A 16,383-nucleotide genomic window follows, 5' to 3' on the forward strand; every position below is an offset into this window, starting at 1 on the left:
GCATATTATTACTGAAGAGATGGTTGCTGATCCTCTGACCAAAGCTCTTCCAGTGGGAATTTTTAAGACTCATGTTTCTAACATGGGTGTGATGGAATCTTTTGATATACTTGTTTAGTGGGAGTTCACTTATCCATAGTGGTATTGTAATAAGCATTATTTTGTTAGATCATACATTATGAGCACAATCTATATTGAGGATGTTTACTTTCCAGTATAGTGTTCATTTATATTCTCTCTCATCGTATTGTTGTATGATTATTGTGGTTTACTTTGACATGTCACAGTTAATGGCAGTGTTTAGCTAAGTTTCGTGATTTATGGCGGTATTTAGCCTAAATCCATGGAGATGGTTGTTAACCATAAGTTGTATGCCAAAGTGAGATATTAATACAAGAAAATGGCGGTTTGCCTAAGTATTGATTAATATCAAAGTTCTCTACCTGTGAGGTTTTCAAGGTAGGCTGATCTTTAGATCAGGAACGGAACTATAAGGAAGGATATATCTTATGTGATGACAGTTATGATATAATTCCTTATATCTATGTTTCTAGGCGATTTGAATTGATAATTTTCTGTTGTCTGTAACATTAGATAGTTATATGTCGTATATTGAGGTGTATTTTCTACTATTGTTCAACAATGGAGATTATTGATTGGATCAAAGTTTGTTTTGAGTGGTATTCAATCTTGGGATTATTTGGCCATATGTCAATGGAAAGACATCAGTATCAGTGTAGCCCAAGTGGGAGATTGTTAGGACTCTTATGTGGGCTTAACTGATATTAATTGACCCATTGGGTCCAAGAGAATAAGGACCACTCTAATTAGGAAATTTCTAACCCTATTCTATTGTGGGAATGGAATAGGATTTAGGAATTCTATTATATATAGAATACTGACGGTCCCTGCAGCTATTATTTTTCATAATAATATTTGGGAGCACTGCTTTCTCACAGAGTTAGTGTAGAGACAGAAAGAAGATCACATAGTAAGAGGCTGCAGAAGATCTCAATAGAAGGACCCATATTGCGTGGTTCTTCATCATAGTTCGTGGTACAAACGTCAACCTTGATTTATGGATTTTATTCACGCTCAACGAGTATGTGATTGATTTCTTTCCATTATTCATTCTTGTATTCTATACACTATAGGTAATTCAAATGATTCTAGGATTTAGAATCACTAACAATGTGGCTTACATGGCAGTTTAGAGCTTGGGTGATTTTTGCAAAGTTGCTGATGAAGGTATTCATGAAACATGATTACAACTCATTTGGGGTTGGTGCCCACTTGTTTGCCTTTGGGTTCACAAAGGAGTCAGAGCTGGGAGCCGAGGTCGTTGGAACCTTTGTGCTTGTTTACATCGTCTTCTCCGCTACCGATTGGAAGAAAAGCCCATGCGACTCACACATCCCTAAGACTATTGAAGCTGTTGCAGGAGTTGTTGCCTTTCTTCACGGTGCTGTCGGTAGCACTGCTAGAACTGACATTGGTACATTTACTGACTTTGATGGAGCAAATTGTCCGGCACAAGCTTCACGCGGGCAGGATGAGTTGATCGTTCCAAACATGACTTTAGTCATCGGTTTGGGCAAGCATGAGGTGGTATTGGCTGGGGCTTCAAGTCCTAAGATGGAGGCGATGGTGGCCATGGTAGTGGACAGGCATGGGACTGTGCACCCAATAGCTGATATTCTTAGTATCTTTAATGATCCGTTTGATGTAAGCCGTATCTTTAGCGTTTTATCTAGGGAAGTGATTTGTTTCATCCATCCCCTAGTCAGGAACACCGATAGTCAAAATGGGAATGACAAAAAAATAGAGATGTATAGTACGGGTTTTAAACAGATAAAAATGATAAATGATGCAGTAAAAAAAATTCAAAAAAATAGGAAATGTCAAACGGACGAAAATAAATGGTACAAGTATTAAACGTGTAGTTTTCAAAAAAACGAAATCAAATAAACTACAGTATACTCATGTAATTTAAGAGATTATTACCTGTATTCTTGCATCTAATGTTCTAAACTACAACAACATCAAACATTCATGCATATTTCATCCAAAATATAGCATCCAATGTAAATTTCAAATTAAAATTTAATACACCATAAAAAATTACATCCGTATCATCCAAGATGTCTAAAGAACTTAGTATCATTATAACAAGTCCAAAGATCAATGATTTAAGAAAGAAAGAAAGAAAAAGAAGAAGAAGAAGAAGAAAGAAAGAAAGATCAATGAGGAGGCATCTCCTAAAGTTCTTCCATGTGCTATCTACCAATATGATTATAGGGTCTGCAACTGGAAGATTTAGTAAAGCTTCACTTCCACAGAGTGTTTCAGTCCTTCGAAAAGCACCACTATTTCATTGGTAGGTAAATAAAAAACCAGGGAAAACGATTACTGTTTTTACAAAGGGACGACTCAACTCCTAATCTATTTATCTATTAAAAGTACAAACAGAGGATGAAGAATATGAAAACATAATCATAATGCGAAGTCAATGCCAAACATTTTAGACCCAAAATAGTTGTAATAAAATGAATCCCAAGTTCCCAACTGATGAATCTGAATTTTGATATCAGAAGCAATCTATGGAAGTGTATGGATGAATGTATCGGCTGCAAATTACAATATATTTTAGACCCAAAATAGTTGTAATAGTGTATGGTGTTTCATTTCGGTAAATAAGTAAGGATATGATAAGAAAAAGGAACCCACATTAAGAGTGAGAAAGGGTTTTGATATGAAAAGAGAAACCAAGAAGAAGAAAAAAAAAAACACACACACATATTTTAGATGGTGACTAACTAGAGTTATTCTAAAATCTGAAATTAAGGTAAGATTTTAGATTGAGTGACAAAATTATAATTAAGTAGACTTCAAGGGCTAATTGATTGAAACAAGAGGGTGGACATACAAGGTATTTGATTAATAGATTTAAGACAAGCTTGAAATGAAGTTAAATAAATAGTATAAGGTAATAAAGGAGAGAGAGAGGGGCAATGTGGAAAGAGTGATTGGAATTAACAAAATAAGAAAGGGAGATGCGTGTTATTCACCTTTTTTTTCAAAATCGAGAAACCTCCAGCGGAAAGAGATAAGTGTCGCTTTGACCTTTGGGATTGATTTTTTTTTTTTTTTCCCAAACTAAATATATTAATAAGAATAAAACGTAGTATACGCGTTTTAAATGCATATAATATATGTATATATAGAATACGTGTATAATACAGATTTTTTGAATTGATACGTCAAATTATGAGTTTTTGATTGAAACATTCGAATATGACATAATTCGTGTATTATACATGAATTCACTAACTATGGTCAGAATGATCCTACCGACCCTTTCAATGATATGTAAGGAAATGATTTTGGATAATATGTATCCAAACCTTGTGTTTATCATACTTTCTATATGAATGAATTCCGTTTTATCAAAAAACACAAAGGGCTTACTCTAGAGAGCGGTCCCCACTCCCAACACTGAAGCGTGTCGTGAGAATTACGAACAAAGAAGCCTCCGACTGTGGTGGATAATGGGGTGGGGTCAGGGACTCGGGAATCGTTTTATAACCACCCGATCGTTGATGCAAACACGAGCATATGAACCACTGATCCGCAGTGGGCCTAAGATTACGTAAGCTTATCTAGATTTAGATAGATAGATGATTTAGGAAGGTGGGGTCATAGTGGGGTAACTGGTGAGTCAGACGAGAGACATACTCCAATTATCTTTCCGACAGATATTTTTCATTTTTGACATTCCTAACGCATCCCCCGTCGTCATCATGCACATGTAATATCTTTTATTTCTTCACAAGTCAACGTCAGTGGCACCTTTCGGTCGATTCTCCCTTCACCTGCCCTTTTCTTTGTGATGGAATCCCTTCACTCGCTTTGCTGGCTACTAAAAAATATCCAATTTCAATAAATATTCATTTTTAAGTACTTTGGGTATTATTTGGAGTTAGGATAATAGTTTCAAGTATCGATCTCGTATCGGCCATTAGTTTGGCTATTGATTCGAATCAATGATTTTATCATTTTATGAGTAAAATAGTAAAAAATTAGTATTTTTTCAAAAAAGTAGGAGTAAAATCGACTAATACCCTTTGATTCGATCCAATCTGAATCGATATCAACAGATATTGATACCAATACCAATATCGATATTATCCCCAAAATCCATGGTTAGGACTTAGGATCCCTCCTCAGATGTCCCTTCCGCCATCACCTATGGCCTAATGTTCTCTCATCACTCATATACTGGAATTATATATATATATATATATAGAGAGAGAGAGAGAGAGAGAGGGAATTGGTATCGTCTCATGTTCGATTTATTTATGTCTAGTGTGAAAGTTTTAAAATATTTATCATGATAAGGATGGGTGTGGGTGTGGGTGTGGGTGTGGGTGTACATTTATATACATTTCTATATGGGTGTATAGACACTCTTATATGTGTACAGGGATATTTGTATGCATATAAACAAGTGTATAGAGATGTTTGTACATGTACAGACACATCTGTATATGAACAGATACATATATACGTGAAAATGTACGTTGTCTATATATTTTATAGATGGTTTGAAAATTGTAAAATGAGTTTTTAGCAAATGTTTTTGTTTGTCCCACTATGTGATATATTATTCTAAGTCTCTTTGCGTTTGATAATGAATATAGCCTTTGGACTTTCCTATGTAATCACATATTAAAGTGCACCTTATGTGATAGGAGTTATTTTATCTTGGAGGTATAAACGCAAATGGTCAACCCAGTTGCACAATTAGAAACATTAAAATACCTTAAGGATAGTTTATACAACTCAACTCAACTCAAATTCCGTTTGGTCTTAATTCAAGAAGAAATATTACAACACTGTGAATTTGTACATCATCCAATGCAATTACAACATATCTAGATAAATCTTATACTCTGCACGTGCTTATTTACTAACATCTCCAATGTAACTAAGAGGTCTCCGATTTGGCTAGCGTGTAATGAATAGAACCTTGGAGGTTTCTTAGGGTTTTACTTATTTTGCCTTGGCCAACCTTTTGAATAGATGAGTTGACTTTTTCCTTATTATATCTTTTGGAATGGATCAGTAGACCTTTTTTTTTTTTAATATATATATAATCAATTAATCCGATGAGTGAAAAATTGACCCAAAAAATGCGGATAAAGCTGGCTAAGCAATCTTGTTCAAGGCTTCAAAACCCATAATCGGTTGGTTAAAGCTAATTCTGGCTAAGGGTGTTAATTGATCAGGTCAATTCAATTTGATCGATTTTGGTGTGGGAAAATATATGGTATTGCTTCATCGTTGAATAGTTTGATGGAGATTAAGTGGAGATCATGGCGGTAGATTACGGTGCTAGTCTTCCCGAGGACTTGGTTAACAAAAAAAAAAAAAATATGAAGATTAAGTTGTATGAATCTGGTTAATTAGTTGTTCTATAATAGAATATATTGTATTTTGACCACCCATCTAGCATCCCATGCCCATAATCATTGAAACTCGAGATTAAGACATGATGATTTGATGGATTTTGATTGAAATTTTGAAACATGTTCATATAAGAAATATCAACCGATTTATCTTAGCCTCAAATCAAATCACAAGAAGTTTTAAAGTTGGGCATCAAATGATATCAATGATTTCATAAGTTCTCTTGTATTTACTCAACATATAATAAAGGCTCTCTCTCTCTCTCTCTCTCTCTCTCATATGTGTGTGTATGTGTGTACTCTCTCTCTCTCTCTCTCATATGTGTGTGTTAAAGATTCAAGTTTCTCATTCTCAATATAATCAATTTCAACTTTGATAATCTAATCAATGGTAATAGAAAGGGTTCTCACAGCTGGTCTTCTTGCGTAGCCTCTATTACAAGCTCAAAGAACCTTTTTCCTTAAAGCTATGTTTGGAAGCCACAAAAATTTTAAAATTATTTTGTGTCTGTCTCTTTCCTCAAATTAAATTTTTTAATTTTTTCTTTTATTTCCCATCTCACCTTTTTTGACTTCCAAACATAACCTAGAGGTGAGACGCGAAACCTCTGATACAAGCTTAACAAGGGGCGGCCTTTACCCAAATTAGTATCTGGGGTTGAGATCATCATATATGATTCAAAAGTTTAATTTGTATTGGACTATACTTCAAAACAATATCGGGTCATATGAACTCATGAAATATTTGTCCGGCACTATGTCCTTCGTCCACATCAAACTTAATTCCCTTTTTGTCCTAAGAGGCTTAATAAATTGATAAATTTCCCTTTGTGTCGGTTTAATAAAAAAAAATAATAATAATAATCCCAACTAGGGGTGGAAGTGGAAATACCTGGATCTTTTCTTTGCTCCCATGAGGGTCCTACGTTTTAAGTGTTGAATGGGTGGAAGTCACCATCTAATGATCGGCAAGATCCCGACCGTCTGATCCAACGATAACATCAATAAACTGTAATTACTGTCTCGACCCACTCAAACCCATTGCTTCAATTTGGTAGGTGTATATCAATGTCGGACCACCCATTAGAAATTTCTGTGGCTCGGATTCTTCACAATGGACGATCTAGATCATCGGTATAGTAAATCAAGTCCCGACAAAAATCAAATATCGAGTTGAGGGCTTTTTTTTCCATCCTAGGCTTCCTAGCTAGAGGAAAGAAAGGACAAAAAGGTAAACTCAGAAGGGTATATAACGTATAAACTAGAGATCCCTCTCCGCCCAGAAGAAAAGTAAGAGAGAGATAGAGAGAGAGAGGGGAAAAGTAATGTTGTACACTTGTACTGTTCTACAGAGAAGGTTGCAACGGAGAACGAGGAATCACTTTAGCGAGAGAGAAAGAGAGAAAGAGAGAAAGAGAGAAAGAGAGATAATTATTAATGATTATTTATTTGCTTTCGTTGCTACAAAAGATGGATGATGCGGTAATCCCCACCAGGCGTACAGTAGTAGTAAACCGAGGAATTCTCTCTCTCTCTCTCTCAAATAGAGAGAGTTCAGTTCCCTGTCCCAGCGATCTGATTCCCTTCATCCTTTTTGTTCTCTCTCTCTCTCTCTTAAACCCTAGGAGGCTTTGGAGTATGTGATCTTGTTGAATGGCTCTTGGCACCGCAATTTCCTCTACCGGCTTTGTTTTCTCATAAATCTTCCTCGGTTGGAGAATGGGAGGCGTTTGGAATATGCATTTGTCACTTCTACGTGGATTCCAAGCAATGGGAATTTCACGGAGATGTCCCGTTTTCTTTCATTGGAAGCTGCTTCTCCTTGCTTTCTCTGGTTTCAGGTATCTTTTCCCTTCCCCCTTTATGCATTCGCCTCTATATTCATGTCTATATCATCACCCCCCTGTGTTTTGATTGAGCATGTGATTCACTTTAACTACTACCAGAGAGACTTGTCGTCTGCGCATAACAGAACAAGTTGAGCTTTTCTTTTTGTCCCTATTGGATGATCAAATTTTAAGGTGAAATTGTTGTCAAAAGGCTATTTGGATATGGGTTTGGTCGTTTTCGTGTTAAATTTTCTCTTGATGGTTGAAATTTTTCATTTCCCGGGGAGGAAACTCGGTCTTTATGTAAGCAGGTGTTCTCTTGTCTCTACAATGGCAAATAATCGAAGCCTATATGCTTAATGTTTAATGGATAGAGATTCTATCTTTCTGGAGGGCCATATCCTATAAAACGTTAGTGAAAGGGGAAAACATTTATTTACGTATTCATTGGTTAAGCAGGGAAGTATCATAAATGGAGAAGGGAGTTCATTGAACTACTAAACTGCTCTTTATCTATCACTTTTGGGAATTTTCATATCATGAAAGAGCGAGAAACAAGGGTGTGGTTCAAAATCTAGTGTTGTGGCGAATTCTCTTTTTTTCTTTTTTTTGTTAACTATCAATTTGGTATTCATCGGTTGGAGGACATTCGGACTGCTTTGAATCCAATAGTGCCTCTTTTGCAGACAAAGAAAGAATTTTGAATGCCAATTAATCTCAATTTCATCCAGACAATTGCACAACATCCAAACCATAGTATCGAGTTGAAAAACCTACAATTGCAACTTTACCCTACAATCGTTGTGATCTCCTTGAGAGAACCTACCATTTTGTATGGAGTCTGTAGTTTTTCAGTATTTGTTGGATTTTTTTTTTTCTTTTTGATATTTGATTGATGCTAATTGTAAGAGATTTATGTAATTGTGTTCCTTAATGGTATGCCTAATTTTCTCATAATCTTCCCTCACCAGAGGTGATCAAAATATTGTCAAGTAGTTTGTATTTGAGTTTATTGGAACACTGATCATGTCTTCTGAAGCAGTTTATTTATTGCATTATCATTAAAAAAAATTGCATTGATATGAAATAAGAACTGTTTTTTCTTTTTCTTTTTTTCTTGAAGAAAATAAGAATTGGGTTTTGAGTGAATACTCCTCCCTTTCACCTGTTCATCCTGTGCACTTCTTCTTTTGTTTACTTATTCTCTTTTCTCTCTCCTTTGCCATTTCTCTTGACATTTTCTCCCCTTGTGTAGGCATGGGACTTAAAGTATTGTCTAATAGATCTTGGCTTAACTTGGTGATAGCATACGATACAAGATCTGGTCTGAGGGTGACAGTTTCTTTCTTGTATTTTCACAAGGATAGGATGTTGATGGGAGGTGATTTTAATTTAAATTCTGGGCAACATTATACTGATTCCCTTATGGAAGTTATGAAGCAGACAATGCTCCATCATGATGCTATATTCAGGAACCAGGTGAGCAGAATGCCTTCACTTGAACACTGCTTCTAGTTAATGCCCTGATTTGCATGCTTTTCTTTTTCAAGTTGTTTATATGAAAGGTGGGGAGAGAAATTTGTCTCAGATGATTTAAATTCCCTCCTGTTAATCAACTGAAATTCTTCTGAATGTAATAGATTTCTGAAAACTTTCTGAAAAGATGGTCAGTCAGCCACATGCACACTTTTGTGAGAGTGAAACAACCTTTTCCTGGGACATTAATTGTAGTTTTTTTTTTTCCCCCACCCCTGGTTGGACCTCCTAAAGAAAAGATTATGTAATTGGAAACTGTTTGGTTGTTCGTCAGGTTTATGAACTGCATCGCATATACAGGATTCAGAAGACCTTGATGAAGGACCTCAGCTGGAAGGAATTCGAAAAATATACTTCATGGACAGAAAACAAGAAATCAATTCCCTTACCATTTCAAGACCCACAAGAAAAAAAAATATTAGCGGGGGAGAGAATCTCTTCTGGACCATTAATGGTAAAGCAGGTAAGCCTTTGCCATTTCAGTTTTGTTAAAGTTCAATTAATTATCAAGAGAGGATGATGACCAGAAGTGATCTCCACTTCATCTGTTCTTCTTGTGGTACACCATGAAGGAATCTTAATACCCACCATCAAATGGTCTCACCAAGGAAATCTCATGGGCCGGAGGGGTGACCCTATGAACTGAATTTAACCAATTATGATGCAGTATTATCTGGATTCCAACTATCATAATTTACATATAAACTTATTGGAACCATTTAGTGGTGGGACTGATTCTACCTGTGTGTGTTCAATAAGCATTTTAGAGGCAGGGATATGCATCTTTTGGTCATCCATTTCTGACTTGAGATTCGTCGTGACTTCTTAAATAAGCTATGGAAAATGTTATGTTACCGTGGCCATATGATTTTCAGGTAGGGTCAACATCAACTGCCAACTGGACTTTTCTGGAGAACTGCCAAGACTCTTACTCTATACTACGGCAGAAGCGTCTCAACCTTCAACTTCCTGCGGATGAGTATATTTGTAGTGCAGAAGCTGAAACTCCTGAGAATGGAAATTTAGGGCCCACTGTCAATGGATCTAGTGGAATGAAGGAATTTTTTCGTGCTTGCTGTGTTCCAGAACCAGAGGAAGTGAAACTCTCTCTTAGTACTGGAGTGGGGGAAACTGAGAAGGGATGTTCTAGCAGATCTTGGCACAATAAGGAGGCTTGTTTGTCTACCTTATATTTTATTGATTCTGAAGATTCCATTGAAAGGAAATCCAATGAGGATGTGAAACCCATTTCTTCCCTCACTTCTGAAGCTCCAACAACATCTGTTGGATACAAACATGGGGTACAAGGTCCTTTCCTATATGGTCCGCACTTTTCAGGAGGATTGAAAGAGGATATAAGTCACAGGCCTTTCATTAATAATCATTCCCTCGCAAATCCGAATGGAATCAATCAAGAAAATAAATCACGCTGTTCATATACTGGTAAGTTTTTTATGCTAGCCTTTTTTATTTTTCCATTGCATGTGATTTTTTATTCGCCACTCCCTGTGGTCCTGCAAAGTTTATGGTGCCAAGATTTGAGACCAGCATTGAAATTCATCCACTTGTTTAACAATTGCAGTTAAGAGAATCCAATTCATGTTTTATTTGCATTCTAGCCCTGATCAAGGATTTTGCATTTTGTTTTTTCATTTGAAACCTTTTGCAGGATTAAATGAATGCCATTCTTCCGTCCGATATATCAATCTGTTCACCTCAGACCGACAAACCTCTTGTGAGACAACACACATTGACCTTAACAGAGTTAAGCTTGATGAGTCATCTTCTTTCTCAGGTGATCCTTTGCTTAGCTTTCCTTCTCTGACACGAAGTTCACCAACTGTTGTCCACGGACTCGCTAATGAATCCAGTAAAGAGACTCAGAGTGTCACACCTGGGAGGAAAACTGATGACATCTTTTCAGATGAAGCTTCTATTGTGCTTCAACAAGATAAGTTTGTGTATTCCGCTCTGATGGATTCAAAGAGTGAATTTAGTGGCGCACAAGCTTGTGATGTGAGCACAAAGTGTAGAGAAAATGCTGGAAATAAAGTGGAGGTTATAGATCTCGAGCATGTGCCTGGAGATCTGGAGGAGCGCTGTGAAGACTTCAGCAACCAAGATATTAAGATTAGTAAAGAAGACAGAGACTTCTCACTGGGAGTACAAAATGGTTTTTTGTACAAGGGTTATCAAGAGGGTACTTCGGATGTAACTCCCATATCTAATGTGGAAAGTAATAAGCTATGCACATCTATAGGGTGTACTGATTCACCCCAAGCAGTAGATGATGCAGAAGTCAGGCAAATAAACTTCGAGAGAAGTGAAGAAGATACGGTGTCTTCAGGTATGTTTAGAAGTCATGCTGAGGTTCAAGTTGAAAATTGTAAATCATCTGATGCTACAAGCAAGACCAATTACTGGACTGGCAATAATTCTTGCTGTGTGAAAGATCTGCGGTCTAGGACGGTAGGTGAAGGAGAATCAGAAAATTCAAAATCTTCTGCCTTTGATGAATCTGGAGCTACTCAGTTGGGATCTCGGATCACTGAAACCCAGACTTATGAAGATAAAGGAGAACTGGATAATTCAAAATTCTCTGCCTTTGAGGAATCTAGAGTAACTCTGTTAGGATCCGAGATCACAGAAACCCACTCTGCTGAACAGGACCCCTTGGTGGAAATTCGGGTTTATACTTGTGCTTGTACGGAGGTGAGGTCTTCTGATGGAAACAAAACAAAGCAATGTCATGGTCAGCAGCATAATATAGAAAAGGAAATGGATATTTTGGTCCAGAAAGCAGCGGAGTCTCTTGTTCATATTTCTTTGGACAAGTCATTTTGTCCACGAGACTGCTTTGGTGAAGAATTGAATGCATTGGAGGAGAAGGAAATGAGTGAGCAGCCCCAGTATTCTTCTGATTCTTTTGAGTCGATCACATTAAGGCTACCAGAGTGCAGTGTGGATGACTACTCAGTATCATCAATGCCGGTTGTTGAAGTAAAGGAGGCAGATAAAGGGTGTGGATGGAAGTTGAAAAGGGGAAGCAGGCTCAAAGATTTCCAGAAAGACATACTGCCTGGTCTTGTATCTCTTTCTAGGCATGAAATTTGTGAAGATATAAACGTTATTGGGGCAGTCTTGAGATCAAGAGAGTATAGGAGAAACAGATCCAGAAACACCGGTGATGAAAATTGGTGTGTACCTGTGAAAGGCAGGCGGTCAAAACTCAATTACATTGGTCGAAGAAACTATTACTGAAAGTCTGGAGTAGGTATCTACATTGGCATAGAAATGGAGCATCGATGGTTTATGAATCACTGTATCTTTGCGCAAATAATCCGTAGTTGCTTTAGTAGGAAGTATTCTAATTATTCCAATTTAAGGGTTTGTCAGCAGGTGTTTGTTTGGTTTTGGAATTTGTTTTCCTCCATCTCTCACCCAATTGGAAAGTTGGCAGAGATTGACTGATGATTGGTATATTAATTTGCACAGGGCTTTTTCTACTCTAATGGCATGCTAAGGATATTGTAATTACTGAAGCAGTATCACATCAGATGAACCACTCAAGAATATTAACTTCTGGGTTTATCCTGAGGTTTGGTGAGGGACTTGTTATGACATCGGATCAGACAGATTATGTTTAAAAAACTTCATGGAACCTTTTGTTGAGTTGGTGGTCTCATTCGTGATCATAAAAAGGGAGGACTACGCGGGGCAGTCAAGACTCTGGCGATGTCCACCACTTGAACCAACCTTATACTTCCGACTCTAGCATTCTTCTTATTGGCGTTCCACATGGAAGTTAGAAGTAATAATATCACATTGGAAGTGAGTAGTCTAATGTGAAGAATTATAGGTACTTAGGCATTATTTACTTAATGATTAACTTTTGAGGATAACTTCTACCAAAGTTTCTGACATCTCGTGGAAGGTGAAATAATATTCTACATCGTTTCATTGAAAATCCAATGAACTTAGTCGTGTTGAAACGACAAACCAACCAACCAACCATTCTTTAACACAGATTTCTTCTAATGGTATTTGACATTTGAGAGAGCATCAGTTGCCAAGAAAAACAATATCCTTTATATTCAATAAAGATATATTTGATTGGAAGGAAAATTAAAAAAAAGGAAAGTGAAAGCTATCAAACTTAAAATAGTATTAAACCTAAGACAAGCCTCTCCTTATTTTATATTATGCGTTTGTTAGGGAACTCCAAAGCTCACTGCCCAATCCAAACAAACACGTACCTATAATAATAGTAATATTATTTAATATGGTAACTAAGCTCTAGCAAGCCAAGTTTTACGTTGTCTCATCTTATCCATCGACCTTAGGGGCACGTTCCCAGTGGGCCCTTTTCAGTTCAATATTAGGTGTATATATGTATATATATTAAGTGTGAGGACGTGAGACAGTCTTGAAAGGAAAAAAAAAAAAATGTGAGGACGTAAGAAAAGAGAGAGTGAAGCAGCTTTTCACGCAGCACTGTGGTGCTTGATAGGAACAAGCCGATGAGCGTATGGATAGACTATTCCACTATTGGGACTACTACTGACTTAGTGGTATTATCAGCCAGTGAAAAGCCTCGCTTCGTTACAATAACAACGGTGGTCTATGATCAGCTTACTCAAATAGGGGTTTTCTCCATTTTTTGCTTGTTCTGGTGATTTACGATCACCCTTGGCCTCTTTCAGGCAATCAACTCCTCTTTTTTTTTTTTTTCTGGTTGGACAGGGAAGACAAAAATTTAGAGAAACAAAAAAAACCCATAATTCTGCTGTGGAAGGAAGGAAAGTAGCACTAGAAGTCTGCCACTTCAGCAAAATTGGGCCTTTTTCCTATCCTTGTCTGATCCATTCGTTCTAGAGATCCAGGCCTATGCTTTTCCTGTTGCTGAAAATGGGGTTCCTTAATGAGAAAGGGTGTACCCACGTCCCACGGTACATGAGGCTGTCTTGCGTTGCAGCCTTACCTCGTCTTTGGGATAGGTTGTTTTTTGATTCAAACCCCTTACCACTAGGTCGTAATAGAGCAATCTTACTATTGTGCCAAACCTGCCCTAATGGTTCCTAGATAATAAATAGGATAAAACAATGCCCATCGAATCCTCTCCGATGCCCGCCCCAATGCGTCCAATGCACATCGGATGGCTGGCAATATCCAAACATGCAACCCTATCTGTCGGATGCAACAATATCTAGACACACACCGCTAGATGTGCACTGACGCACTTGAGAACCATCTGAAGCTTCCTAGTGAGATTTTTCCATCAACTTGAAGGAGCCATTCAACTACCCAAGCAAATTGATGGAATTGGGCTTAGGCCTAACAATGAAACGATCAAATTCATTAGCAAGAAGAGGATGTACTTAGGCTATGTTTGGTTGTAAGGGGAAGTGAAATTTTTATACTTGCAAAAGAAATATATGTAATCATTACCCATGTGACTTTAACATTACCTTCAAATCATTCCATATTTAGTTATAAAACTTTACTTTACTTTGCATACAAAACCCTTTACTATAATATGTAAATAAAAAATTACATATAAAATATAGCATTACTAAATATGGTTGAAAAAATTAAGTAATTTATACAATCATATGGGGTAATTATTATTAACATATATTTTTTTTTAAGTATGAAAGTTTCACTTTCCTTCCCTTTAAATTCTCATTGCAACCAAATGGAGCCTTAAGAAACCTAATTACCAAAACCAGGCCTCTGTCTGGCATGGACTTTTAAGCGAGCCCATTAATCAAAGGCTTGAATCATGAGCTAACCTTGGATTTGGGCCACGTCTTGCTTCTCCATAATTGTATCAGGCCCATAATACTTATGACTAGAATCTAGATCAGCAACATTTTTAAGGGTGTCAATTTGTTCGTTTTTGATTCGGTTTATATTTTTACACCAGCTAACAATCACTCAAAATCAGATTCATTTTACATTTGGTCCGATTTTATTTGTTTCTATTCAAATTTCGTTATCTAATTTACATGTATTGATATATTACATGTATGACTTGTGAGGTTATTTATCTGTTCATATAAGGTCTTCATAAATGGTTTATATTTGGTTTGTACCAGCAATTTTCCGGATTGAATCAAATCGAACAAAAAAAAAAAAAACTATGAAATCTAATTGTAGCGATCGGTTTTTATATTCGATTTCGATTCCATTTTGACACCATTAAACATTTATATAGTTACAAGACTAGACTCATTTGCCACGTGGTAGATATGGATAGAGCTTGGTGGATCCAAATTTCATGCCAAGAAAGGACTGAAGGAGAAAAGTGGCCCTTCAAAGGGATCGGAACTGAGTGATTATAATTAGGGCCAAACATGCTACAAAACTATCTTCTCGAGGCCTTTCCATTACTATTTTGGAGATTTCACCCCTGACCTGAAATGGGTGTGGGTTCTTCATCACAATGGACCCACCATGTTTACTCTATAAGCCCAGCCCATCCAACTGATTTAAAGGCCAGGTAGGCTGGGCAGGCTTGGGACTAACCCACAATCCTAAAAGAAACCAAAACTCAATTCCACACTGGTTTGGTCTGCAGAGCCCATCTTAATGGTTTTCCCATCCCTTCTCACCTAGAGAGAGTGAGGGAGCTAGTAGTTAAAGTCTCCATTTTATCCATCCGTGGGTTTCTCAGACCATTTGTATATCTGTGATTTAAGTAGAGACCGTGGCGGTGAGTTGTTGCACTAGTCTCTTTGAGGATTAATCGAGGTGCATATAAACTGGTCTAAATACCTTGATTAACAAAAAAAGAAGTCTTCATTCATATGAAATTCTTTTTCTTACCCCCACAAATGATGATATATGATTCAATGTGGAAGATTGCAATGGATGACGTAGCAAGTACAGAGTGGAGGATCTTGGAGATCATCCCAATGTGCTTAAATGGTAGCATGCAGATCTACACAATCATGAATGATCTTTGTTTTTCCTCTCTTTCAACCCCATGATTATCCCTCAAAAGTACACAATCAAAATTTAATCATCATCACCCACATCCCATGTTCAACCACTAATGGTCATACTTACACTTGATTGTAGGGTAGAACCCCCACGGAGAATTTTCAATCTTTGTTGGAAGTCACCATTCTTCCCCCTCCCCCTCCCCTTTTGGATAACTCATCAATCATATCTCCTTTGCTTTTTCTTTAATAGTGACCATAATCTTAAATTTTGGATCAGAATCGACCAAATATGCCAATTAGATTCGAAAACAATTGGATCAATTCTAGTTAATCCTGATTTTACACATATCGAGTCTTCAGATGAAGGATAATTTAGATTGGAATCAATGGAGACCACACTCAATTCTAATTATTTAAACCTTGACAGTGCGGTCTTAGACTTGGTCTGATGATTTTTCATGTCTTGTCGAAGTATGCTCGGAGCTTTGATCAATTGATCAAGTCCTCCAGTTAACATGTGGTGCTCCTCTACTTGCCCATCTCAACTAGGCATTATCCCCCTTCCCCCACCCCGCCCCAAAAAAAAAAAATTGTTGATGACCT

The 16,383-nt window shown here is 37.1% G+C and overlaps 2 protein-coding genes across 2 annotated transcripts; both read left to right on the top strand.

Moving 5' to 3' along the window:
• Positions 1–1,191: 1,191 nt before the first annotated feature.
• On the top strand, positions 1,192–5,385 carry LOC122086820 (aquaporin PIP2-7-like). Its single transcript, XM_042655772.1, has 2 exons — positions 1,192–1,829; positions 5,289–5,385. Exons 1-2 carry the CDS (start codon positions 1,192–1,194, stop codon positions 5,383–5,385), a joined length of 735 nt encoding a protein of 244 aa, XP_042511706.1.
• Positions 5,386–6,793: 1,408 nt separating this feature from the next.
• Positions 6,794–12,345, top strand: LOC122087402. Its single transcript, XM_042656519.1, has 5 exons — positions 6,794–7,309; positions 8,553–8,776; positions 9,108–9,296; positions 9,709–10,276; positions 10,503–12,345. The coding sequence occupies exons 2-5, from the start codon at positions 8,555–8,557 to the stop codon at positions 12,092–12,094; spliced, it is 2,571 nt and encodes an 856-aa protein (XP_042512453.1). The 5' UTR covers positions 6,794–7,309; positions 8,553–8,554; the 3' UTR covers positions 12,095–12,345.
• The last annotated feature ends 4,038 nt before the right edge of the window (positions 12,346–16,383 follow it).

Source organism: Macadamia integrifolia, chromosome 8 (assembly GCF_013358625.1).
Source record: "Macadamia integrifolia cultivar HAES 741 chromosome 8, SCU_Mint_v3, whole genome shotgun sequence".
NCBI classification, from domain to species: domain Eukaryota; kingdom Viridiplantae; phylum Streptophyta; class Magnoliopsida; order Proteales; family Proteaceae; genus Macadamia; species Macadamia integrifolia.

Excerpts from the sequence above, each read along its gene's own strand:
- LOC122086820 (XM_042655772.1), top strand. The coding sequence starts at position 1,192 with ATGTGGCTTACATGGCAGTTTAGAGCTTGGGTGATTTTTGCAAAGTTG. Across the intron at positions 1,830-5,288 it reads AATGACAAAAAAATAGAGAT|GTCAATTCAATTTGATCGAT; the intron begins GTATAGTACGGG and ends TTAATTGATCAG.
- LOC122087402 (XM_042656519.1), top strand. The coding sequence starts at position 8,555 with ATGGGACTTAAAGTATTGTCTAATAGATCTTGGCTTAACTTGGTGATA. Across the intron at positions 8,777-9,107 it reads ATGCTATATTCAGGAACCAG|GTTTATGAACTGCATCGCAT; the intron begins GTGAGCAGAATG and ends GTTGTTCGTCAG. Across the intron at positions 9,297-9,708 it reads GACCATTAATGGTAAAGCAG|GTAGGGTCAACATCAACTGC; the intron begins GTAAGCCTTTGC and ends TATGATTTTCAG.